This window comes from Atractosteus spatula, chromosome 12 (assembly GCF_055471065.1).
Source record: "Atractosteus spatula isolate fAtrSpa1 chromosome 12, fAtrSpa1.hap1, whole genome shotgun sequence".
In the NCBI taxonomy this organism is placed as follows: domain Eukaryota; kingdom Metazoa; phylum Chordata; class Actinopteri; order Semionotiformes; family Lepisosteidae; genus Atractosteus; species Atractosteus spatula.
Genome location: NC_142717.1, coordinates 2,548,269 through 2,575,132, shown reverse-complemented (window position 1 = coordinate 2,575,132; position 26,864 = coordinate 2,548,269). Strand labels below are relative to the sequence as shown.

At 41.8% G+C, this 26,864-nt stretch overlaps 1 protein-coding gene across 1 annotated transcript in view; it reads right to left on the bottom strand.

Moving 5' to 3' along the window:
• osbpl10b (oxysterol binding protein-like 10b) overlaps positions 1-26,864 on the bottom strand; it is an 82,805-nt gene that overhangs the window by 36,574 nt on the left and 19,367 nt on the right. Inside the window, exons 3-6 of the mRNA XM_088928429.1 lie at positions 24,439-24,515; positions 17,779-17,973; positions 8,975-9,182; positions 2,177-2,340 (exon numbers count right to left, since the gene is read on the bottom strand). Coding sequence (XP_088784555.1) covers positions 2,177-2,340; positions 8,975-9,182; positions 17,779-17,973; positions 24,439-24,515 — 644 coding nt within the window. The remainder of the gene's footprint in view (positions 1-2,176; positions 2,341-8,974; positions 9,183-17,778; positions 17,974-24,438; positions 24,516-26,864) is intronic.

The window sequence follows — 26,864 nt, the reverse complement described above, 5'->3', positions numbered from 1 at the left end:
AAAGTTGTGCATATTTTGATTTTTTTGTTCCACACAAGCCTGTCAGCAGATGGAGAAACAGTCTTAAGCCAAACCTGTCCTTTAATCTGGTCATTAACGAATAATAGGGTCAGTCAAGTGCAAAACAGGTTTGACAGCTTCCAAACTTATTTACACCCATGATGATCTGTAATGTTGATTGAGAAAACACTCTGTACATTCGGAATTCATTTTGAAATGCAGGAAAAGTAAAAATGAATGTATGAAAAATGAAAAGGCTTCGATTACCTAATTAAGGTGGGATGGCATGAAAACCCACACGGATATATCAATACACAAACCCCTCATGGTGCAGACTCGGCAACACTGACAGAGGTCCATACGAACAACATAAGAAACACAGAGAGCGTGCACACCACTAACTCAACACGTGGACATCGCACCGTACTGGCCTGTCGCAATCACACACAAAGGGTCAATGCACTAATCACAAGTGTGTGCTGCGTACAATTGTTTTATGTCTGTGTCTTACGTCGAGTTGGGATCCTGTGGGAATGTGCTCTGGATCGCCCTTCAAGGCCATGACAAAACGTTGAGCCAAAGAAATGACAGACCAAACTCACTCTACAAGACTGACCAAAAACAATCAGTTCTGGGTTAAAAATCAAGCTAGACAGCCTCCCAGATAGCAGCTCTGATCCAAAACAGACAAGGCCATGCCAGGCTGGAACACACAGACCAGAGACACGCAAACCTCTGTGTTTGAAGATATGTATATAAGCCTCACCTCAGACACATGAACCAAAGTTCACGAGGAATCAAGCTTTTCCGATTCTGGCTAACCAGCAGTGATTTAGCATTAAGCTTGCAACTCTGATGAAATGTATTTCAAAATACAAACACTTTCTATCATTACTGGACCATAAGATAAGAGCAAACCTCTCTTCGGTGGCAGCAAAGCAAATTAAATGAATGAAGATAGACATCTGATTGCAGGGAGGACTGTAATGAAGCAAACCAATAGGGCCTGGATAATAAGCAGCGAGACAGACAGGAATTATGGAACTCCCATCTCCCATCTCAGCAAATTCAAGATAAGCAGATTAATTCTTTGTCCGCTCTATCTGTACCAGGCTGTAGTGAAGATATTTCGAGTATTTTTTTCACCAAAATAGTACTACATGCATTTTTTAAAACGGTTAACAATCTGGTACAAACCTTAGGCTTTAAATTTGGTACAATAATCTGAAAGAACACACCAACATCACCATTTCTGTCAATTGCTGTGGATGATTTCAAAATATACTGCTGCTGTACAAGACTGCTATAGTACACTTAGGATTAAAACATACAAACCTTGCGAGTTTACAGATGCCAAAATCCACACCAGTACACCACTGTAATGCAAGAAGTTGAATAGACAGCAGCTACCATCAAAAGAACACTCATTAAGCCAGAATAATCATGCTTTTGCTCTAGGATCACAAAAGCTGCTGGACTTCCTACATCTTAGGTTGCTACACAACCCTGAACTCCAGGAATAGACCCTATGCGGGTCCCAAGGTCAGGGTCAAGAGATGAGCGCAAGTCCAAAGCCGGAAGACAAGTTGAGAATCAAGGGCCAGAAACACAACCCAAAAACCAACAGGCCGAAATCCGGACGTCAAGCAAGCAGTCCAGGAAGAATTCGGCAAAGGCTAGCCCAAGAGCTCTTGGGAGTTGAAAGCAATACTGAGCACAGCTTGAGCAGAGAGCAGGGTTTAAATACCGTACGTCTGGGGAAGCGAGGTGTGTTGAAGCACGGACACTGGGCAAGCAGGAATTGGCTACTGCCGTCTGCTTGATTGGCGCCTCTGCTGCACGGATGAAGTGGGCACTAGAGGTTGGGGTGCCCTCTGGTGGCGGGATGCTGGGACTGTAACACTACGGAAGCAGGGCTACAGGGTCTGAAGGGGAAGGTGCCAATCTGGTAACACTTTCAACGTCACTGATCTAAGGCACGCCGAGATCTCAGCGGGCGCCAACACCACCTGATCCAGCCTCATACCTCATTAACCCATTATGCCTGCCAGCTAAGATTGAACCTTTTCTGATGATAACAAGCAAATTTGTGTGTACACCCCCCCCACCACACACACAATCTGAAACATTCTGAAGCAAAAGTACCCCCTGCAGCCGAGAGCGAGCGGGACCTTACCTCCTCGCCCTGGGGAAGGCCCGTGCTGCTCAGAGACGGAGCCGGGGAAGGTTCTGCAGACCAGGACAAGTGGGCACCGGCTGAGGGGAAGGGAGTCAGGCCACCATTCTTCAGCTGCTCGGCCGACTGCGACGCCTTCGGCCCAGGCCAGGCGGGGGCGCTCTCTGCAACACAACCGGGGACACGTCACCAGCCGGGCCTCCACTTCAAACAGGGAAATGGCCTACAGACGCGTTTTTCAGGCGTCACACTGAATGAATAATCTGCCTCACTTCATTGCTTCCTTAAAGCAGGAAGGACTTCGGAATATCAGAACCCTCCGAAGGTTTAACGAGACAACCTTCAAGGTAGGGGAAAAAAAGAAGAATGAAGTGTCACGCCACCTCCAGATCAAGCAAGTCTGACATCTAATTAAGAGGGATTCCAGTTTTATAACAGACAAGTCAGAATCGGAGCCCTCCTAGATCACATCCCAGAATTTGAGCCGTCTACCTGAAGGTTTCTGCAAACGAGCCCAGATCCTGGTACGCGAGGCACCGAGGGAAAACCACCCATTGCTTCCCTCGCCTCCACCGATGTGCTGGGACCTCCGCTCCCTGCCTGCCCCATCACCTTCATTAGTCTACTGGGTAAATCACAGTCCCTTCCGTGATAACATGCAGCCTGCCTGCCCTTCAGTACAGCCTACACTGTATTTTTCCAAGCCCTCACTCACCCAGTCCCACAAGCCTGTAAGCTGATCCCTGGCTGTCCCTGTAGACCTCTCCGGTGGGGGGGGGGGAGTGTCCTATTCCACACAGAGCTTCTCCTATCTGCACCTCTCCCTCCCTCTAGAGCCAATTATTCAATTACAACAGGTGTGTGTCTCATTTTCACCTGCTTTCTCTCACTAACCTCACAAGGTAATTAAAAAAATTCAAGGTACAAATATATTATTCCCCATGTAAATGTAACAAAACAAGATGTATTATCATTATGGCTAATAAGAGCAGGAGATGCATGTGTTCAGGATGTATTTGCATATTTATAGGTATTTTCCCACATATTCATAACTACCCATGAAGAGCTAATTATTTTACAGTGGGACAATTTAATTCACAACATACTTCACAAATCTACAGCGCAAGTAAAAAACACTGCCTACATAAAGAAGTACTGAACATAATCTGCAATTAGCTTTAGTTCCCTATGAGAAGTCTTTTGCACAACTGACTCGTCCTTTCTGATAAACACATTTCTAAGAGGTAATAAGCAGAAACTGAATGGAGAAGCCAAAAAGAGTTCTGAAAAAATGTATTGCAGAGAACAGAGGAGATTCCACCCCAACATCTTCTCTTTCAGGTCCCAGCCCATTTGTAACGCAATGGTACCTGACAGTTTAACATTACTATAAACACAGAGTAATTCTAAACAAATGTAATGCAAATAAAACACAAACAAGAAATGAAATAACAGAGAAGTGTAACTAACACTACCCCTTTGGCATGTTCTGTATTATATGACAGACCTAGAAGAGGATTTCCTAATCAGGAGGCTGGAATCCAGAATATCTTCCGTCTCTTTAAATTGCCAACAGCTGGAGGCCGCAGAGTCAATAACTTGGTGCAGTTACACCCTAACAGGATCAATTTAACAGCTCTTTATTACTTAAGGAGACAGAGGAAACCAGCTGGATTCAGGACTCCAAGGAAACCCTGTTATAAAAAAAACCTGTTCCATTTTTCATTATGACATGAAAAGATCAATAACAAGGATCTACTACTCTTAAAAATATCAACATGCCAAGACCTTAAAATAATTCATCTCTGTTCCCTTTCCGATACTTTAGGAGATATACAGTATATGAAGCTCTTACTGTGATAGTGACGTCTAGACAGCTTCAAAGAGATGGCACTGCCCTTGTTAAATTGACCGTAGGCTGCATCTTATTTGACAGCAATGCATCTGCTCTTGTTGGCTGGCTCCTGCTACCTTTCTGGGTGAGCTCATGCAAAGCGGCATGGGAAATCACGGCTGGCACTCTTGGTGATAAGACACTATCCGAGCCAAGTGCACTGTGGGTGGAGTAGGGTCGGGGGCATGCAAATCATGTACCATGCATGAAGGAGCGCATGACCACAGTCAAGCAATACAATCATACCCATGTCACCCCTGTGCTCAGCGCAGTGTCAGGCAATAATAAAGTCTGGATCTACTCCCAAGACTGTGGGTTCATTAAAGGAGCACGTGACGCTAATTCTGTGTGGTAATCAAGCTGGGTACATGTCCAGGCCAGGGTTGCTGTACCGGTCTGTGAACCTCAGGGCATTACGCATAAAGAAGTAGAACCTCTTGCCTGATTACTGGCAGTCAAATAAGAAGTCTTGGGAGACAACGCAAATCCTTAAGAGCTGATGGGTAGAATGAGGCTCACTCTCTAGAGCGAAGACTCAAATTTCAACCGGCACTCGAGATCTGATGTTCGCCGTGCAGCCTTACAGCTTTGAAGCCCCACTTTCCAGCAGCTATCTCACCCTGCAGCTCACAGCTGGCAGCCCGCTGGAGCTCAGCAGGTGTGATCCTGGTCAGTACTTAGCCAGGAGACCTCCTGGGAAAGCTAAGGCTACTGCTGGAAGAGGTGTTAGTGGGACCAGCAGGTGTCGCTCACCCTGCGGTTTGTGTGGGTCCTGCCTCACTGTGGTCATTTAAAATCCCAGGGCGTTTCTCGAAAAGGATAGGGGTAGTACTCCAGTCTTCTGGCCCCAATTTCCCCCTGGCCATTACTAATCACACCTCCTAATAATCCCCATCCCTGAGCTGGCTTCATCTCTTGTTCTCCTCCCCACTGATCGGTGAAAGTGTGGGGAACGTTCTGGCGCACTTTGACTGCTACACACTGGTGGTGGTGGAGTTGAGTCCCCATTACCCGTAAAGTGCTTTGAGTAAAGTGTCCCAAAAAAGAGCTCTATCAGTGTGAGGATTATTATTCTTCTCATGCAAAATTTATTTTTCACATTGCAGTACAACTCTATCCTGGTGATCTTCATTCAGGACCTGGAGTAGATAAACAAAATCAAAAACAGGCTACTCTATTTTTTATATTCATATAGCATATATATTATATAGCTACGGTGCCTTTACATAGAATTGTATTTGTATATCGGCCTCAGTTTCTTACACAACATTCTGAATAATGATGTTAGGCTTTCAACCAAAATTAAATTTTATTCATTAACTTGTGAAGTTGTATATTGTGTGTTGAACCAAAACTGAAACCATACATCAGTAATTACAAATTTCCTAGTTATAAAAGTTTATCTTTTAATTTGATACAAAAAGAAGTGATAACACTTTTAAAAATGAATTCATCCAAGAGCTAAATTAATGGCCATCTGGCTAAGCTATATTGAATTTACTGTATGTTTTCACACTGATAATAAATCCCAGAATGCTTCTACTAAATCATTTAATAACACAAAACATCCATGTGCATTTCCTGCTGTATGAAGGTTAATATCAAGCCAATTTCTGATGACTCCTTCTCCAAAGGCCAAGACTTTCTGATCGCCTTCTGACTGAAGAAGTTCCGCCTCAGCATGTGTAGGCTGCAAACGAGCAGGTAAAAGTTTATTCCATGCTGAAAGGTAAAGCATGGAATTTCTCACTCAGCATGGGATGAAACTTTACCTGTGCCTTTGCAATATTAGAAGAAACCTGGGTCAGCACAGCATGTGGCCAACAACTGAGGGTATTCTCTACATCAGCCTGGCCTATCCAGAACAGAAACTACTGAAGGTGTGGTGGAGGACCTGTAAAAAAAAATTAGTAAGCAACAAATCTGAAATTGAACGGCATGAGTTACCAATGGCAACAAAGACTTTGAGTAAAAATGAACTGACAGTCAAGAGAGGTGAAAACCAGAAAAAAATTAGATGGGGAAAAAAGGGTGTGAGCTCCTTCAGTAAGTGCAGCAGGGCTTCAGGACACAGGCTGGGCTGTGGCGCCAGCTGTCAGTGACCAGGTCTTGAAGCTGCGGTGCCCAACAGGCCGAGCGCTGCCAGGGGGCATGACTGAGTCAGCTAAGCAGCAATGGTTAGTAGGGACACGACAGTAAGCCGACAGATCGTTCTAAATAAGAGAGGTACAAAAAAACTGAAATTAATACATTTTGTGTCACAATAAACGGAGGAAAGGTGTAATATTTTTAGTTTCAGTGTAAGAAACAGAAGTGGGAAAACTTGGTTCATGGTACAATGCCTAACGTCATCGCACAAACCCTGAGACTTGCAGCCCCCAATACTGTAGAATTCGAGGCGGTTGACTCATCACCTCGTTATACTGTACACCCAGTTTTAATCCTCTTCCCAGTTGCTGGAACACTCCGCCAAAAGCAAGAAAATAACGTACTCTGCCGCTGTGGGTACAGCACTAATAAAAAGGAAGACGGAGTCAGGATAAGAAATCTGGGACGATTCCTCGCTCTCCCATTTTCCAGAATGCGGCCTGCAGTTGTCTGATAACACAGCTGCACAAAGGATTCTAGACAAAACATGCATCTCTCTCAGCTCCCTCACTTTTCACTGTCAAATTCTTAGCTTCATCTTAAGGATGTCTAACAACTGTTAAATACCAATTAAAAAGTAAAGATCTACGAGACATGCATACTGTAGATTACAGATATTTGCCTTCAGGTCCAACATACATAAATCCAGCTTTTAGAATCAATCTGTTTTAAACCATTCTGATATCCTATGTAACGCATTAGAAAGGTCGTATATCTACACAGATCAGCACAAACAGTAGCAAAATAGTCATTATTTACATTTTTGAAAAAAATAATGGGTTTGGGTTTGGCTGATAAGAAGTGCGGGTACAAGGGTTAAGTGCATAAAAATTGTGCAAGCATTTCACGTATGCAAATAAAGCATATAAAATTGAAAAAGCTAAGCTACCCTTTCAATCTTAAGCACCTTACGCGTTTATGTAGTAATTGCAGCCACAGCTTAAAATCCTAATGGGCTGAAAAGGCGGGGATATTGAAACCCTAAATAGTCAAAAACAACACACCTGGCGATTGCACCTGGAATCTTTCTATAATTCAAAAGAAACTACTATCAGAAAGTACCAGCAAAGAATCTAAAATAAGTGGGAAAGGGCTGTATGTGGTAGAAACAGGTAAAAGTATTTGGTGTAATTGGTGAGAGCAGAGAAGAAGTGGGATAAGTGGGCTTGAATCTGTCAGTCTCAGGACCACACAGCACGCCCCTGTCTGTCTGTGATCTGGCACAGCGAGAGTCGTCTGCAACTTGCAGCTCCTTTTCCTTGCATCTCCTAACAGCCGTGAAAAAGAAATCTTCCATCAGCCCAGGCAGAAGCTAGTGAAACTGGAGCACTGAAGGTGCAGGAGCTCCAGGCAGGAGCGGGCTGATCATGCTCACTGTGCTGCCCTGACAAAGAGACACTGCCCTCCCCACTGAGTGTGTTCCCAGCACAGAACCGGACAGCTCAGAGCTAGCGCCCTCCTGTTCAAGGGATAGATGACTTTTCACCTGATGTTTTGTTGTTGTTTTTTTTCTGAAATGACCCTTCAGTCCAATGCACTGCAGCGCTGGTCATTTAAAGTTAAAAGTGGGAGCAATCTGATATTCATCCTCTTGACTATGAATTCATGCACCTCTGAGCGACTCCATTCCCACTGCATGCTGAAAGATTACGCAGCCATGCAACCTTTGGGTGCTTCTGTATACATGTCTAAGCACATTAAACCTTGGGTTTGGGTTTCTGAAGATACTGCTGCCTTCCATCATGCCATTAAACCAGTGCTGGGATTCTCCAGTCTATCTACAGTACAGCAGTTTTAGTCAGGTACTGTAACATGCAACAGAGGTGCTGCTAAACTCTCCTTTTATTACTTGGGTTTATCTCTGATGTGCAGCAGGCAGGCAGCATGAGGGAGCTTTGGATACTTGCTGTACAGTCTTCCTTCTCCCGACTACTTGCCTGAGTTGCAACACACAGTAACTGCAGACATAAAGGACACGACCACAAGCACATCATCAACACAGCAGGTTCTGTTGAAACGGTGTATTGTTCTTTTTCATTCTGTGTCTGGAAAATTCAGAACAAATATCTGTTCCCCCTCCAAAAAAAAACAGAATATAGAGCTCAAGAATGGTTTCCATTTGCTACCGCTTTTTCTACGATTTGCAGGGCACTGTTTGAACTGTACTTGTCTCTAGAAATATGTTCTGTCCGCGTGGTTACACAAGGAAAACGTAGAGCGTGGGTCGAACGTGTTTAATCAGAACCCAGTCCTGGAGTGCTGGAGCCCACCTGACTTTGTCATCTTTAATCCACAACCACTCAACACCTTGGAGAGGAGAAATACACGACCGTTTAAGTAAATAACCACTTACTGAATTAGTTAGCAACTCACAGGGGTACAAAACCAGAGGAATTGCACCCCTGCAAGACAGAGTGTTAAGGGGCTGCTGAGCACTATATCATAAAAATGTAAATATTAGCGCTGTCCAGTCCATTTCATTATTAGGATTAATATTGAATGAGGGACTTTACTATCCATTTTCATTTATATATTTAGAACCAAGGGAATGTTTGTAACTTCAACTATTTCTATTCAGGAATGTAATCTGTGCTTTGTGAAGCTCTTTCCCCCCCCCCCCCCAAATTCCACAGCCCAGATTTCCTGGTGCGGCTTATATTCAGTGTCGGCGCGTATTCAGGTAAATACGGCACGAGCCAACAAGACCGTAAGCAGCATTAACCAAATCAGCGTGAACGATCGGCGATCAGACTCACCAGCGGGCATCCCCCTGCTCTGCTGGGTGACCTGGCTGACATTCTGCTGCAGGATATTGAGGCACTCTCCCAGGCAGCTGAGGGTGGCTGCTGAGGTCGCTTTGAGCAGTAGCAGATCTTGGTCCAGGGCAGACAGCGGTCCTTTGGCAGGCAGGGACTCGATGGAGTGCACAAGGTTCCTCTGCTGTCCCTCGGCCTGGCTCATAATCTGAGGGACACGGCAGGGGAAGGCAGGGTCAGCGACAAGGGCTTTCCGTCGGCTGTGGGGCAAGACTGGGCTACACACTTCGGGAGAAGGCCACAGAGATCGGAGGGTCTCAGTCGTATGAGAACCTTTGGAAGCACTGACTCATAATACTGTTCCTGCTGCAAACACGGATATCATAGGACTATGAGAATGTAGCGCAAATAAACACAACTGGATTGTGTCTTCTTTCGTTGCTTCGTATTCAGTAAATGTTTTTTTTTTATATATATATACACAAACAGACAGTTGAACAACTGTTATTGGAAGTACAGCATTACTCTCATACCAAGATTGCGTTTTCTATATTGAATATGTTTATGAAATAGTGCTACGTTTAAAATTAATATATACTGAGACCTTAAAAATTAACAGATGAGTATTGGAACCAATAGCATTTGTTGTGTTTTTAATGTCTCTCTTTATACGTTTTGTTTTAGATTTCTGCACTGCATGCTACCATTCTAAATAGAGCAGACTTTTTCATTCATAACCTTTTCACCATTACCACTACAGTATAATGTTTTGACCATTATATGATACATTAAGAAATTCTTGACTCCTTAGTAAGTGAAGGTGTACTGTGCTCTCAATTTATTTATTTAAGCACGCAGAACTTTAATTCCTGTTAACACCGGTTAAGGGCAGTACACCATACAGTGTACAATGTACAGCGTGCTTGTGATGTCTTCATCGAAGCAGTTCCTCTGTGCTTTGTCCCCAGCCCTGTCTGCCCACCCCTCTAGCGCCTCTGGAGGTAAATTAATTTGCCAAGAGACAAGGGCAACCTTCAGTCTTCATGCACTGAGGACTTCAATTGAGGTTGTGAACCCTGCGGAAATGATATCTGAATTAGAATATCCTCACTGAAGGCAAAGAGCTAGAAAAAAGCTAATGACCAAGAACGGCAACACAGAGCCTCTCCTGCAGACGATCAGATTGGCCCCTAAAATCCTGCGCTGAAATCACCTTCACTGTCAGATTTTTCTCATTTGTGTCTTATTCCCTTGCCCCCTGAAGCTCTGTGCATTCATATCCCTAATCATTTTTTACATAAACGTAATCTATTCAATTCTACATCTTCAAATAACCATCTCATTATTTCCTTTCCGTAACTCAGGGTTGTTTAAATCGGATATTTCATTCAGGAGCCTTGAGGGATCTTCAGAAGCATCATGTTTGCTTTTTAAGATTGACTGCTTCACAACTTTCGCGATTCATTTAAGAAATTTTAGCCCACAGAATAAAACACCGGTCACAGGCTTTTCTCCTAATTACTCAAACATACAGTACTTCCACTGCTGGAAACAGGATTCTTAAAAGCCACATTCAGAGAGAGGGAGTCAACCACCTGTTTTAGTCCCAAAGGCATCACTACACCGACAGCGCTTTAGCGGGGAAAATTAATATAAATTACATGACAAGATACAGCCATCTTTCCCAGGTAAAACTGCAAAAAACAATAATGCTACTGTTATGGTTTGAGAAGCTTTATGCTCTTTGAAAAACTGTTGAGAGTAGCAAGACACAGGGCTTGTAAGAATGTACAAAAATACAGTACCATCAAGCCACTGAATTTAAAGGTACTTACTGTACTCTGATACAGTACATAAGGCAACACTGCCCTCATTTCTTAGCGGATTATAAAGAATGTCAAATTAATTTTCTCATAGGGGAAATACTTATTCCTTTGAAAAGGGAGGAACAAAATATTATTGTACAGAGTCAGCAACAGAAACGTCTTGAATCATCCCTATTATCTGACCTCAAAGCTTCCAGCTGTCTGTCGAAAAGGCTCCGGGGCTGTTATCGAAATGCACCGTGGGAATTGCTAGTGGAATTTGAAGTTGCCTCTCAGTGAAAATCAACTCCGTCTGTAGAAGGCATGGGTTTTTTTACATACAGTAACTCCCGCATTTGTGTGGGACTTTTCTGGGTGATAGATTTTATCGGGGTTCCTCCCACCCCCCGAAACATACTGGCTGGCTTTGATTTGCTGTTCTAAGGTCAGGCAATGAACTGGCGTCCTATCCAGGGTCAGATCACTCTTGTGCCTGCCGCCTGGTGATGCCGCCCCACCATGACAAGCAGCTTTCCAATAACACGTGGAAGGTTGGCTAGGAAATTTGTGTAAGTACAGCAAATTCTTGGGAGCTTGTAGGGCCTAGGAACCGGGGAATGAGGAGGGATCGGAATTCTACCCAGCAGAAGGGAGGTAGAGTGATCAATGATATGTGGTCTTCACATGACCCCCATTTCAGACAGCACCCGCTGCAGAACGTAGCCCGCAGACGCCAAGGTGCCAAAACAATCAAGAGCACACAGAGCACAGCATTAAAAAACACATCTGCAAATACCCATAAAGACATTTTTTACACCCAGTCTAAGACCCGGAAGTGCATCCCTCTGAAGTGCCTGCAAGGGCAATTAGCTCATAAATGGCTGTTCTGGAGTGCTTTAGAGAACTTATACAGACTGCTCTGATATATTTCAAGAGCAATGAACTATATTGTACTTTGCAGAAAAAAAAAAACTCATGGATAGTAGATCCCCCAGAAAAGTGCTTCAATCCATCACTGGAAACCAAACACATTAATTTCTCCCTGTGGCTCAGGGAGCAGTAAGACATCTGGGCAGCAATGAATCACTGGCTATAAAAGCCTCCACAGGACAAATTATAAGGAACTCACAGGTGTGACAAGCTGCCTTCCATCTTATCTACTGCTAACGGATGCCCAATAATAAATTACAAACACAGCAGGGCAGCATCTCTGTAAAACCACAGACTGAATCTGTACACATGGAACAGTGCCAAGTGCTGGCTTAAAGTAAAATATAGCAGATGATTACTAAGATTATTAGAATCCTTTGTCAATGTATGACCATAAGTACCTGCTGCACACACGAATAACGCGTATTCTCCAACACCTTGCCTCTGTACGACAAAATGCTGAAAGAATGAAAACTTCTCAAATAAAAACAGTAAGCATGTGGTAGAATTTCAATCATGGCTTAAGAATGCTGTTGTTAAGAAAATAATCCAGTTTTGTCCTAGTAAGACACAAAAGAATGAATTTTTTTAAAAATCATAAATGATCCATTTTTAGGTTGCACAGGACCCTCTTATGGAGAGCTCTCCTTCAAAACACTTTATAAAGAGTCATGTTACAGCTGTAAGTCAGCAAACCATAATTTTACAAAGGGAGCTTTGAGATCAAATGTGCCCATTTATTATATAGTGGGAATCAGCGAAAACCCAGCCTGGATCTGAACCAGGACCTTGCAGACAGTAGAGCCTCGAGTGCACCATCAGTGAAAGCCTGCAGCAGAACCCCAGTGCACACGTGTCACGTTCACAGATCAGTTCTTCACAGCGCGGTTGAACCTTCCAGAGAGACATCCTAAAGGGTGAAAACAAAACGTCACCTGGTCATGAAAGCAGCAGGAGCTGAACTTCTGTGGAGAGGAACAGAGAGGAAATGGGACCGACTATTGCAACTCAGGGGACTCCATCAAGATCAGCAGCAATCCAGACACTCAGGGGGAGCGAGTGGAAATTAAGTTCAGGAGACACTTCTGACCCCAGAGCACTGTGGGACTCAGGAGCCAGCTCTCAGGACATGTGGCTGAAGCCGGTTCTGTTGGACTCCTTATGACAGACAAAGAACACTCTGAACACTGAACTGCTAGCACCCCATGAGTGAGATACCCGAACCCTCTTGTGTGTAACTCTTCCCACGTCGTTACTGAATTACAAAGCCAATGGTTAAAGCCATTTCTTTCCTAATTTAGGAAATTCTGAAGCGTCGGTCTGGATTCAAGGCACACATTAAGGGACAAACCGTACTACGCTCATGTGTCAATTGTTTGAAAAACCTGCTTTAGGAAAAAACGTTCTTTTGAAAAATGTTGTCATCTTTCCTTCTTCCTAGTATAGGCTTAGAAACAGAAAATATTACGATGTTATGCTTTATAGAATAGCGCTACGGAAAAGTAAAGTGCTTTAAAGGTGAGAATGGTACAGTATATTGGTTCATAACACACCAAATCAAACAATTTGGCAATGTCAGCTGTGAGAGTAAAAAGAGTAGCATCTTGGATAAGGAACCTGGATACCTTCAGTATTCACATTTCTAATCCTTAATGAAAAATTGATTTCTCTCCATCCAAATGCTCATTTTCTGTCCCACACCAGATGGCTATGAAACACAGACATCCAGCGTTTCTATCAGCAAGTTAATTACAAATAGAAATCGCCTCTTTAACATTCCACAACTGGCGCTCTTTCTCTTCTCTCAACAAACGACAGCCATCATGCAGTAAAAGGAAAAGCCAACTCCATAATGATCTTACAGTGCGTCACCATATTGCACCTCTTGGTACCCACTCAAAAGAGAAATTACAGAATTAAAACATAAAAGCGAGGGGCATAATAATGAGGAGCTGGGAGCATTTTTCACATTGTTCCCAAGGGAAGCACAGACTAAGACCACTTATCATTTATCATTTGAGTTTTTACGAATGATCTTTATGGAGACAACTTTATGGTTTTTTTTTTAATATATATATTGGGAGCATTAAACTCCAGACAGTTTAGAAAAAAACCTTTAATAATGTCAATATACAATAAACTTTCTGATGTTAAAATATTTCATTGGGAATACATAATTTTCTGTCTGCACACGTCTGTTTTTATTGGAATATATCTGATGGCAAATGCCGAAGTTCTCATTTCGGTAGCTGTGCCCCTGAGCTGTTGAAGTGGTGAGCAACGACATTCTCTAAAAGCTCTCAGTGTGTGCAGGGCAAGGTGACACTGTTACACAGGTAAGAAGGTGCTCTGAGGTCTCTTTGTTAAGGGCGCATACCTCACTTTGTTTTTAACTTCACTGAATGTAATTCAACTTTAAAAAGACCATTAAACAGAACCAATTTCTTTCTGAAGAGTTCTACATCCCCGCAGTCTTGAAGTGCTGAATTTAAACAGGCACATTATTCCAGCCTCTTATGAAGGTACTCTTTGTTTAACAGTGACTCATCATTACGTCCCGTGAAATAAATATCTCAGAATGCCAAAACAAAAAGGGCCCTTCACAGCTCTTCCTTTTCTTTTACAGGTGGTATAAGATCTTTACTGCAGCCTTTAGTCCCGATGCGGAGAGCTTCACCTGTCTGAAACGGACGTTTCTGAGGATATTGAGATGAGACCGTCTGAATTCCCTTTCAGCGATAATACTGTCGAAAATATTTACCGACAGGTATCCATTATGAGTTTGTAAAAGAACCAACATACAAGATTCTTTATAATTAAAATAAATTGCATGCATTATAAACACAAAATTCTGTACAACGCTGCTAGAGAAAATTGCTGGAAACCTGTGCTCCACATTTGGAGAAAAAGCTGCATTTCCTATGGAGCATGCAATAGGTAAAGGCACACAGACACCACACGGGCTCAGTTATACGCCCCCTCTATCCTTCAATAACACACTCTTTTCAGTGAAAGTGCTGAAACTGAAGGTTCCCACTGACAAATTATTTCAAAGAAACCTTATGAAATCCACACCAGATACCCCTGATGTTTTGACAACAATGCATAGAGTGATATTCAATGTCAGTGGCAGAGGGTCAAACTCCTCTGGTAATCCTATTCGAGCTCTGGTCATTCCATTCAAATCCCACTTTCCAACTCTCTTAGAGCCAAGAAGACACATGCCGTATGAGCTAAAAGTGCTGCTCAGAGCAAGCCATCGAAAGAGTCAATGTCCGCCACAGACGCCTTTTGTTCTGAGCCCATCAGCAGCCAAAAGAAAACTAGTGTTCCACAGCTCCTCATTTCCCTCGATTTGATGATGCAGTGCAGTTCCCCCACTGTTTTTACACATTGCTTTTGTCATAAACTGGTAGGTGGATTATTGACTTTTTGGAAAAAATGGTAATGGATTCAGCAATTTGCAGAAAGAAAGCAATAATAGCTGCTATTATGTTCTTGTGACAGTAATAAAAAATAAAACCTATCAGAGGTGCTTTATAACACTGCTCTCAGACAGTTCTTTCATTCTCTGGTATTTTGTAACTTCACCCCTTCAGCATTAATTTTTTTTAAATGGAGAACTCTGTGTTGTCATGGAGACCAGAACATATCATTCTGTAGATGTTTTCATAAAACAAATATATCACAAGGACTGTTTAAATATAAACTATGAAATAAACCACAGTGAACTGCTGAATAGAATACAGTGTAAGCCCAAGCTAAATAATAAAGTAATAAATTATTTATCCATATGAAATAATGTTAATACTGCATGATTTCCTTAAAGGATTTAGGTTTACCTATTTCAAACCACTTTCCTGATGTTTAAAGTAGAAAGTAAATTCACAACACAATATGTCTGTTATCTATGCAGAACCCTACTTCTGTCTAATTCCACCTACTGTACACTATATATTACTACACATACAAAACAATTACATTGTCTACAGGACTATAGAATTTTGAGGGCTAACTAGGACTAAAAAGGTTGTCTGCTAAGGTAACCTTAACTGACCTTTTGTCTGGCAAGACTTCTCTAAGAAAGAGTAGATTTTTAACCAGGTTAAAAATCAGGTGGGATCAACAGTAGTATAATAACACTAGGAAGCACAATGGCTCACAGAGAGTATTTGTGCTTTCATTGACATGCACCAAGTTACACTTATTTAACTGCATTAACATGAACAAAATATCACCATGTTAACTGTAATCTACAACTATTTTAACTTTTTAAATTTCATAGCCATGCGTTATTGTGTAGAATATATACTAAATAAAGTTTCTTTTAATATATAAGAAGGATCTTGAAATGTGCACTGCAATGAAAATGTTTTTCAGCCACACTGCTACACTATTTTGCTTAAATAGATTTATCAAATGATAAACCGGGATGACTAAAGCATGTTTAAGGATAGTGAAAAGAACTATTTCTGCTATTTTATGGACATCAAATTGCAAGAATTCATTTCTTGCTCCTAAGTTAATTTTTCAGTAACAGCTTTAGAAGAAGGAAATAACTGTAGAAATATGTTGAATTTAGATAATCTGATCCATGACTTAGAAGTTTCCACCAGTAATTTCAACACATACAGCAGCCAGGATACAAGGTAGTGCTCTCTGAAGCACGTGTTGGAGAACTTCACTGATATATCTGTTTCATGCGATTCCCTGTGCAAAGCAACTTCTGCATCAGAGACACTTTGTGTTGTGTTTTTCAGCAAAACAACAGGGCTCTAACTTCCAATTTAACATCTGAGCCAATTTAATGGGTATATTCAAGTGCTCAAGCTTCAGTTCTGGGAATTCTTAAAGATTCTAAAAATCATCTTACAGCCACAAAAAAAAAATCCTGTTTGCTTTAGTCTCGGTTTGCTTTAGTCTCGTAAACTTGCTTAAGAGCAGTGCATGAATGTTACCTCAGGCTTAGAAAGACCCAAGGGATAAAAGACGGGGTCATTCCATTAATTTGCAAAGCCATTCATCAGCACTCGTTAACCCTTTGTCAATCAAGCTTTGTGATTTCATCAGCCATCTTTCAATGATGAGAACTGCTGACATAGAGCCAGCCAGGCTCTGACTATTGCAGTGCAAAAGCACTGAAAGGAGCCCCTGGGGTTTGTGAGGTGTAGCACATTATGCTTATAGAAACACAGACACCGGGTAACACAGAGTGATGGGGAAGACCACAGGATTTGTGGAAACATTATTCTAAAGAGATGGCGAAGGTGATGAGTGGGTATAACACTAAAAATAACAAGCAATGTGCTACAGGAATTTAGATTAACTCAAATCTAGGCAATCTGGGACAGCCTTATAAAATATTCAAAGATAACAGAGATAGGAGAATAGTACAGACTACCAAATTCATATTTTAACTGCAATGCAGTCTTATAAAAATCAGGAAGTGTTTGTGTGTGTAAAGGGTGAACTAGTCAGCATGGGAGATTTTAATTTTCCACACACAGATTGAGAAAACCTTCAGGGCCTTCAGCGACCGAAACTGTAGTAGCACACAGCTATTTTTCTTGCTCAATATGCCAGTGTGCATATGAGAGGAAACACCTGTAGTAGTGCTGTCTTTTCGAACAATGAAGACAGAATTAGGAAAACGGAGGTAGGACAACCATTAGGAGATTGTGATTGTAGTACAGCATATTGCACAGTAGAACAGAATGATATGATTATCAGGTTAAAACTATATAAACTCAATTAGCTAATGATAAACTAGGTAAGCATTAGCTAAAAAGTGTTACAGGAATGCTAAGTAATTACCTTTAGTAAGGGCTGTTTTCTATCTTAAGGCTTCAAACATGGTAATAAACTACGTTCTAGTTATTTTGGGTCAGAAGCTTCTTCCAAACGTGGCCTTTTCTGTGCACTTGCTCCACACGCGTGCTAGTCCAACGCCCACACTGTACCCGAGAATAACAAACCGACAGAGGGCGGCGATAAACTAGGTGGCCAGGGTTTAGCTCGGAGTTCAAGCGGCTGAGGAAACGCAGGAGGCCGTGACGGCGACTGTCCTACCTCCTTCACCTCCAGCAGGCGCCCCGGATACTGATTCTTGGCTCTGCGGGCGGCGGCGGGAGACTTGTGGTGGGTGATGGTGACGATGCTGGACCCCCCGCCGTGGGGCAGCTGTCTCTGGGAGCCGGGCGAGGAGGTGTTGGCGGCCCCGTGTGGCAAGAGGGAGAAGCTCCGGGTCCGGCCGGCCGCGGAGCCCTGGAACAGACAGCGGGGGGAGGGCGTCAGGCAGCCACGCCAGACCGGGGCCGGAGGGGCCGGGCGCGCGTCGCCAGAGCGGTCAGCCGTCACAGGGGAGGGAGCCGGCAAGCCGCGCAGTGGAGAAGAGGGGAAGAAAAGCTCGCCTCCTCGCCTTTGCTCCGTCTGGGAAGTGTGCGGACCGCTGGCTCAGGGCTTGGGAATACCGGGAGATGCCAACTATACACGTACAAACATAAAGCGTCTTTTTTCGCACCAGAAGCAGCTTCCCCGTTAGCTAACACGAATAATGCAGACGTTTACATTTACTGCACACCTTTGCTCAGACATCAGCTTTTTTAAAAAACAACTAAAAACTACACACCAGATGATACGGTTTGGGCAGGCGTTTAACGAGTCTTTTGTTAGCATTTTCTAGCCTCTAGCTCCCGGCTGCAAAACACTTACTTAAAAGATTTTATAATCCTAGGACTGAACAAATTAGAGAAAAGATGATTTCAAAAATACTCAATAAAAGGCTAATTGTGGTTAAATTTTGAAAGGCTTTTCCCCTGTTTTTTTTTTGTATATCACTGTATAACTGGTGATTGTCACAAGAAAAAACAGCCTCTGTCTGAAAATCTAAAGCAGTCTTTATGCGGCAAATATTCTGTAGACCTAATGTAAAGTTTCATGTTGATGTGAGAATGGAACATATTCAACCTGCTTTAAAGCAATCTTCTGGGCACGATGACTAGATTAATTTAAGTCTTTTTCACAGGACAATGTCCCAGGGAAATAATAAACTGATGTCATTTTGTTGTTGTTAAGCCTGTGTTTTTCTCTCACCTCTCAGTATAAATTAAGGCTCTCTTCCATCGCTGGTATTGTTAGTTAAGTAAGACAGCTCTGCGATTCTTATTCAGATAGCAGGATTTAATATGACACTGATATGACAGAATGAGTTTCTCTTGGCCTAACTTTCAGTGTGGGAGAGGTAACAGACCCTCCAGAACTCCTTCTAGACAAAAAATATGTGGTATAATTAGTTTATAAAAATCCATGTTTAAAACTTTATTTTAAAAGTAAATAAATCTTACATTTTTAGATAAATACATACCTACATGTGATATGCAGAAGGCAGCTCAGTGATTGTTCATATAGACACAGTAAGAAGACAACAGTTTGATTGCTTTTAACTATACACAATTATCTTGAAATGGTAGATAAATTCACTTCATAACACCTGAGGCTGACTGAGCAGAAAACTAAGTGCCGGATATTCAAATAATCAGGATGAAATAACAGCATGCACACTAAAAACAAAGAGATAAACATACAAAATATAAGCTGCAGTTTCCATATTTTGTTATGTAAGACTCCATTCTGCTGTCTGCACACTGACTGATCCATATTTTGACAAACATGTCTATTCAGAAGACAAGAATAACTTATCCTGCATTCAGCGCACGCAGTTTCTTACCAAATCATGCGACAACTAAAAATCCATTGCTTTTGTAAAAAAAATAACAGCCTTTCCTGTTATACTGCAAATGAAAGTCTGGCCCTCCTCTGCGGACCTGTCGTTCTGTGCTGATCTACCATTATCTGACTCAAGAGGTCCCTGTCTAGCAATGTGACTGCGTAAGAAGTCAGCCCAGAAGAGAAAAACGCTGAATATTGGTCCTGTTTAAAGTGAACTCTGTTCTTTTGCAGTAAGAGCTATACGTGTACACTATGTCTGCATACACTTATCTGTGTATGTTAATACTATTCAGCTAGAAAAGAACTCTATGGAGAAATTAATCCACTAGAAATCAGGTTCAGATAAACTCCCTTTGCAGCAGAACCACAATAAACTTCAGCCCACAGTGGTGAAAGACTGACATTAGATCATCTTAACACTCGACACCAACCTGCTCTGCACTTTAACAAAATGTTAAAAAAGTTGTTAACAGAGCTGACCAATGATCTTTGTCTATTAAACACTTACAAAAAAGCAATACAAAATTCACATCACAAAAACAAAAAACTGATATCAGAAGTGTTTCAATACAACTACAACATCCTGCTTGACCCTGGATGGTCATTTTCTCTCTATTAATGTTCGCCAAGCCATTTGGTAGAAAAGGAAAAACATGAGGAACATGAAGTAACAATCATGATAATATGAATTCCAGTTCAGAAAATGGAATAGGCCTGCATGAACACTGTGAAACATTACGCTGAAGTCCCATCTCTGTTTAAAAATAATACTTAAAAGTTGTAACTGCAAAAGCTGTCTCTTGGATTATCAAATGCCTTTGTGCCAGGAGCAAAGCCAGTAAAAACACTACGGTCGCTTCTCTGACAGTAAAGTCCTTGAGGAAATACACCGCCATTATCTACACAGCAAAGCAACTTCTCAATAAGTGTGCCTTAGAGTTGAAAGCCGAGAACAGTCAACACTCTTGGGTCCTTGCTGTCCCCATCGAAAGGCTGAGAAAACCCTTATTTCTAGCTCTACCTCACAGCTGTCTTCCACAGTACATGCCCCAGGCGGACGTACTGCTCGGATACCACTAACAACGTACCCTCCCAAAATCGGAAACAATTTAGACATTCGAAAAAGACCTACATGTATGTTATAAAATTAGGTCTGCTGAATGAATTTTAATTTCATTAAGGTTGCCTTTACCTCCGTTAAAAAAAACGTACTCCTGTTCTATAGCCTGTGTGTTTTATAAATCAACGATCTATTACTTTTACATTTTTTTAATTTTACCTTTGAGTTTGCCAGGTTCAGCACTCGCTTTGCACTTTCAGCTCCTGTGTCATTTTATTGACTTCTCTGGTTGTACGTATACCACCGTTCTTTAAACATTTCATACATGTACTGTGTGGGCACGAGCATCTTCCCAGCTAATCAAATAACATATAACAGTGAACTTGTTCTCTGTGGAATGCTGCATAACTGAAGGCACTTTTTAATTGTTCAAGATCAGTCAATTATTTTTACAATATTTCAAGATCTTGCACATATTATAATATTACACAGGATTACACCCATGGTACACACACAGCCTTCACCAGCTGAGCATTCTTGGGAGACCCCCTTCAGGAATTCATTAAGCTGATTTTCTGACTCAATTAACACAGAGATGATTTAAGTCACCCAGCCCAAAATAATGCATTATCAAAGCGATGAAATTGCCCAAATGCCAGTCACTTTACACTCCAACAAAGTATACTGTCAGAATGTGGTGACCTTATGCTGCATAGGAAACTATGGAAACACACGCTGGAATCTCCGATGGTTTTATAAAAGTATGATTACCGTCAACAGCTCTTTTCAGACTGACAGTCACGAGAGACAGAAGATCAAGGCGGAAGAAGTCCCTTTCCAACTTCCACCTTCACAGTCCCAGTTAACACACTCTTTACTCCCCAGTTAAGGAGTTCAGATGCAGACTGCTACAGTAGTTATTAAGGTTATCTTAAAAATAAAAGAGATTTCAAACACACCGAAGAACATTTTGTTTCCTCTTTGCGAGCTACGTCTCCCAAAAACACTTTCCTGCCATCATTTGGGTCAATGCCACAAAAGGAGGGCTGAATTTTTGCTGTCCTCCTATCCTTTTCCAAATGACAGTGAAACAAATTCCTCTTTACAGGAGCATTAACGGCACTCCTGGAGGTGATTCAGTGTGTCTGCCTGACTCACTCCCTGACAAAGAACTGGAAAAAACACAGGATAAGCTAACAGGGAAGCAGCATACAAAGAAAAATCCAACAGCAAATCAATTTACTGCCAAATGTCTGTGAAAAATCCAATTCTACCTGTTCAGGAGATAAGCAACTTGGCACACGGCTCAAAACTCTTTGAGCTTCTGGTCCAGTAGAAGCAACTGCAATTTTGCCATTTCAAAATGACAGCCTTGTAACCTGAGGTGCAGCCCTCCAAAATGAAGATGAAATTGTGGAACTTCATAGGGGGGAGAGCTTTACCTAACCGAATGAAAACTAATCCAGCACCACAGAAGTGCAAAAATAAAAAATGCCCCCACAGTCATATTGTTGATAAACGATGGGACAAAGAGAAAAATGTGTAACCAGAACTATACCCCTAACACCTGATTAAAATAAAAGCTTTCTAATAGCAAGTGAGTCTAGTGCTCCAAAAACAGCTGCAGTGTGTGATCTAGAATGGTGCATTTGGTCTGTCTTTCTGGCCAACTGTGAGAAAGAGTCTAAATACAAAATGAAAAAAATATTTCTAAAATGATGTGATTTATCTCTAAGAAGTGTGGCACAGCTGGTAGAAAGGATACTGTAAAAAAAACTCAGGAGTATCTTCTTTTTATATTGTAAAGATGATGTGCCGTCATGCCTCGGCATGTATCTGTACCACAGCAAGACAGGAAGGACGTCTTAAATTGAGAGGGAAAGCATTTCTCCTTAATCTCATCTCCAATGCAAGTAAAAGACCATTCTAATTTATAAAATACTGATGCCTGGATTTCTTTGTAAAAAATAGCATTGAGCACGACAAGTGGAGACGCAAATTTCAGTGACACATTTAAGAGCTTTGAATGGAAACTGAAAAGTAAAGTAGGTCACAGGCTCAGTGGTGCTTTTTAATACCCCAGAGAGAATCAATGGTTCACCTAATCATATCTGACCAGCTCACATGCTCAGTGCACTGAGCTGTTCTTTCAGCTGGAAGGGAAGCCCACTAAGGACGAACTACAGGGTCCTCAGCTTACAGGATGTCAACACCTCAACAAACTTTGTCAGTCTTCAGCTGATTTCTGAGAAGTCATTCCTATAACAAACAGTAAACGGCAAGGATGAGCTTCATAGGGTTATATAATCAAAGCTGTGCTCCATCTTATTAATAGACAGCTTTGTAATTTATTCCAAGTCCTCATTTAAAACAGGCCTGTCAGTCTGTCATATAGAAGCCATTATCTCCCTCTGTGCATCTCTTCTCCTGGCTACAGTTTTTTTTTTAATTAACTTTAAACAATCATTAGCACTGGATTTAAACTTCAAGGCTTTCCATGACATAACCAACACTGAGTCATAAATCCATCTTGGTGAGGTCTGTTACTTAGATGTCTGTAGTTGTTCTGCTTCTAAATAAAACAAACGCTTGCATAAAATGTCAATGACTTTGTAAAGATTAACCATCCATATAAAGTTTCCAAACCTGGCTCTGGAGAACCAAGCACTTGCAGGTATGGTTTCCACCGTGCCTTTAATTACACAGTTTACCCCCTAATTACATTATTTATTATAGTATTAATTGGAATGTTTTGATTTTTCTCAGCTCTCATACTCGTCGGACTTCTCGTTGTTGCATTTCCTAAGCAAAACAAAAACCTCAACCACTAAGCAGAAAAAAAACAACTGGTAAAATATTCCACTCAAACAATTTGTTTGTGCCATTAAGGCTTCAATTGTGTAATTAAGATGAGCTGGAATGAAAAGCAGCAGGTAAAGAGTCCTACAGGACTGCAGTACTGGGAAACCCTGATTTAAGGCTTTTTATACCACTTTCACAGGGCCACTGGAAATAATATGGTTTAATATATTTCAGACAGGATGACTGTGACGACATTCCTGGTCTCATCAGAGCAGGCTAAAGACTAAAACCGTTTATCATTTTAAAAAGAAGAATTACTTCTCCACTGTCTTGCCTGACGGGATTATCGGCCTTGATTACAGGTCTCCCATCAATTTCACCGAGAATCTAAAGCTGCTTTAGAGCACACTTCCTCTTCACTGCTTGCCAAGGTTAGCTGTCAGACAACTGTGTCAATTTTTTACCATTCCAGAAAATCGTACAGATATGTTACCTTCTCATCACTAATAAACTTTCTGAACATTTCAGGATACCAAAAAATAAGTGATTGTTACTAAGTACCAATGTGACGTATTCACAGCTGCAATAACCAACCATGAAATTAACGTGCGGGACAAGTGTAACACTGTATTGAAAGCTATCCCTTTTACTGAAATAAACATCTCATGGCCTTATGCTCCCCTTAAATAAACATCTCCTTTAGCTCTGTGATTTGATGTTCTGTGAATATTTTCATATTCTTGCAATACTTTATTAAACGATTCAGAAGGATGCAAATAGAGACCAAGCAGATTAGCACGAGAGCTTCAAGGACCCCCCTAAAGAGATGGTGCCTTAGAGCTAGGAGGGCCTCTTAGTAGCATGATATTAGATATAATATTCCGCCTTTCTTAAAAGAACGTAATAATTTCTGCTGTTGTTTTTTTCTTTAAGGAGAAGAGACATACTCGCTACTTCCCCAGCATTTACACAATATCTGGCAGGTCCTGCCTCATTCCTCTAAGAAGCTTGTTGTTCCTGAAGCGTCAGTCAAAACTTCTGGGAGTAATCAGCCTGGCAGCTAAACGCTTCACTCCCCTGGGCGTGTGAGGCTGTGTCATGTCAAGGTCGCCACGTGTTGACTGCAATACAGACTGTACCTTGGCACTGCTGTCGGAGAGCTTGGCACAGGCCTGCAGCTGGCTCATCCAGAACTGCTGCTCCTTGGCATCAGCAGCTGCAGGAAGACGAGAGGAGAAATCTTCATTCAAGGAAATAAGGAGGAAGTTAATGCAGAGGATTCATTCCAGGAAATAAGGAGGAAGTTAATGCAGAGGATTCATTCAAGGAAATAAGTTAATGCAGAGGATCGAGCAGGCGATCTTCACGAGTTCCGCCCAGGCGGCCTTCACCATGGCCAACCTCACAGCAGATCGCTGCCTTAGAAAGAGTATCGGAATCAGCCCGTGTCCTTCCGGGGTGAAGCACACTGAGAGGTGTTCCACATGGACATTAGTCAAGGCCATGGGAATTCTGCGAGGGACTTATTAGAGTAGCTAGCCACAGACGGACATAAAGGTCTGTTATCAAAAGAAAAACAGTGGAAAACTGTGACTCAAAGTTTACTCAATCTTGCCAATGTTGCTCTTGCAATTAACCAGTTTATTTTCATTTGGCACCTGTTGATATTTCCCTGAGCAGTCAAAGTGTTATTGTCAGAACATTTGTTTTCACACTTTCCTTGGCAGTTTTGTCAGAACAGCGATGCTTCCTTGCATACGAATATGGATCTTCAACACTAACGCTTTGGTCACTATTAATCCTCCGAAATATTACACCTTCAGGGCAGTCTTCACAAGACCTAGATGCATTCAGTCAGGAAATTGTCAAGATAAGAAATAAAACAAGCATGGGACAGGCATAAAGTCATGTGTAAAAACCTTAGGACAGACATATTTGACATTTGGAATATAAGATATCTGGAAAATGAAATGTCCACAGTAAACAAATGAGCACTGATAATTAAGAATGGTGGTCCCTTTCTGGACCTTAAAAGTCATCAGAACCATCACACGACTGTTAATGGGAGGTGCTGTCCACAACTGTGTTTCATTTAAACTTTTCAAAGAAAAAATTAACTTGCAAACATTCCTGCGATTTGATCAACTGTCCTTGGTGAAAGACAATTGGTCAGGTGACATTTATAAACCAGGAACAGTTGCAAATTTGGAAGAACAACATCTTCGCAAGGATGGTCCCTGTAAATGATAAAAGTCTAGCACTCCTGCAACAACCTGACGTACTAACGAATGTTCAGACTTAAAGCTGGGTTTTTCTGCGAACAGCAAACAGTGCCATACGTATGAGTGACTGGAACCACTAAATCTGAAGAAACGTAAAGGTCATAAAATGTCTTCCCAGGTGATTTCACATCCTGGGGTCTTTCAAAAATGAATACACCATTTCTGGTTGTGCTTATAAGGTGCTACTCTGGCTATTACATGTTAAATGGGCTCTATTTGTAGAGCTCAGATTCTGCAATGGCAGGTTTTTAAATCAGAAAACCATGGAAGGGGCATGGACATTTTTTAAACCAGAAGCCTCAGCCTGAGCCTATTTAAATGACCCATAATCACTGTTGTCACTCACCACAGGCCTCCTGGTATTGCTATGGGTACATCTAGATCTATTATAAATTAATGTTTCATTTGCTGCTTTTCTATTAGGAACTCCTCATCTAAAATGCTTATACAGTAGCCTTTCATACTCATCTGAACTATACCAGCTGTGCCTTTGACTATTTCAAACTGCTTTGCAGGGTTTTAAAAAAAAAAGAAATAACCCATCCAGATGATTTATGCAAATGTAATAAAAATGAAAACATACTGAGCACGGCTCAGGATTGTGGATTATCCTGTTAATTAGAACTGCTTTTCTTTAATGAGGGACAGCATGATAATTTAATTGATTAGATTATCAGAGTAATAAAGCTGGACAAATCTTCCACACATCATTTATATTGTATGAGTGTGATGAACGCAACAGCCCTGCAGTTCTGCAGATCTAGACCTCCTTTGAGGCACAGTAAATGCTGTTTAAAACCTCACTCAGTCTTCCTGAAATAACAGGTCAATATTTAGTACATGCTCACTCTATATGGCATTTATCTTTTAGCAAGATGGTCAAGTTTTGATAAAAAACATTCACTTAAAAAAATGTGTATACATCACTTCCGACAAAAAAAATGGACATCATTTCTGCCCTGGGAAGAAAGCCTGCAGTGACATCAGAGAGAGATGGCAACTTAGAGGAGGGATCTCTCACCCACGTCCCTAGGAGACCGCAGGCATCTGGCCGGGTCCAGGAGCAGCTGATGCTCTGGCAGTCCAGATGACCCGGGTCAGATTTAGCCTACCCAGGCCGGAGGGCTCAACGCCACATGGGCAGAGACCCTCTGAGAGTCCCTCCTGGGTGAAGCGACACAGCCCAGTCTCGGACCAGCAGCAGCTGGGCCAAAGGGAACATCTGTTCGTTCCGTGCACCTGTCCACTTCCACGGTACTATAATTCCTCTCCAATGTCAACAC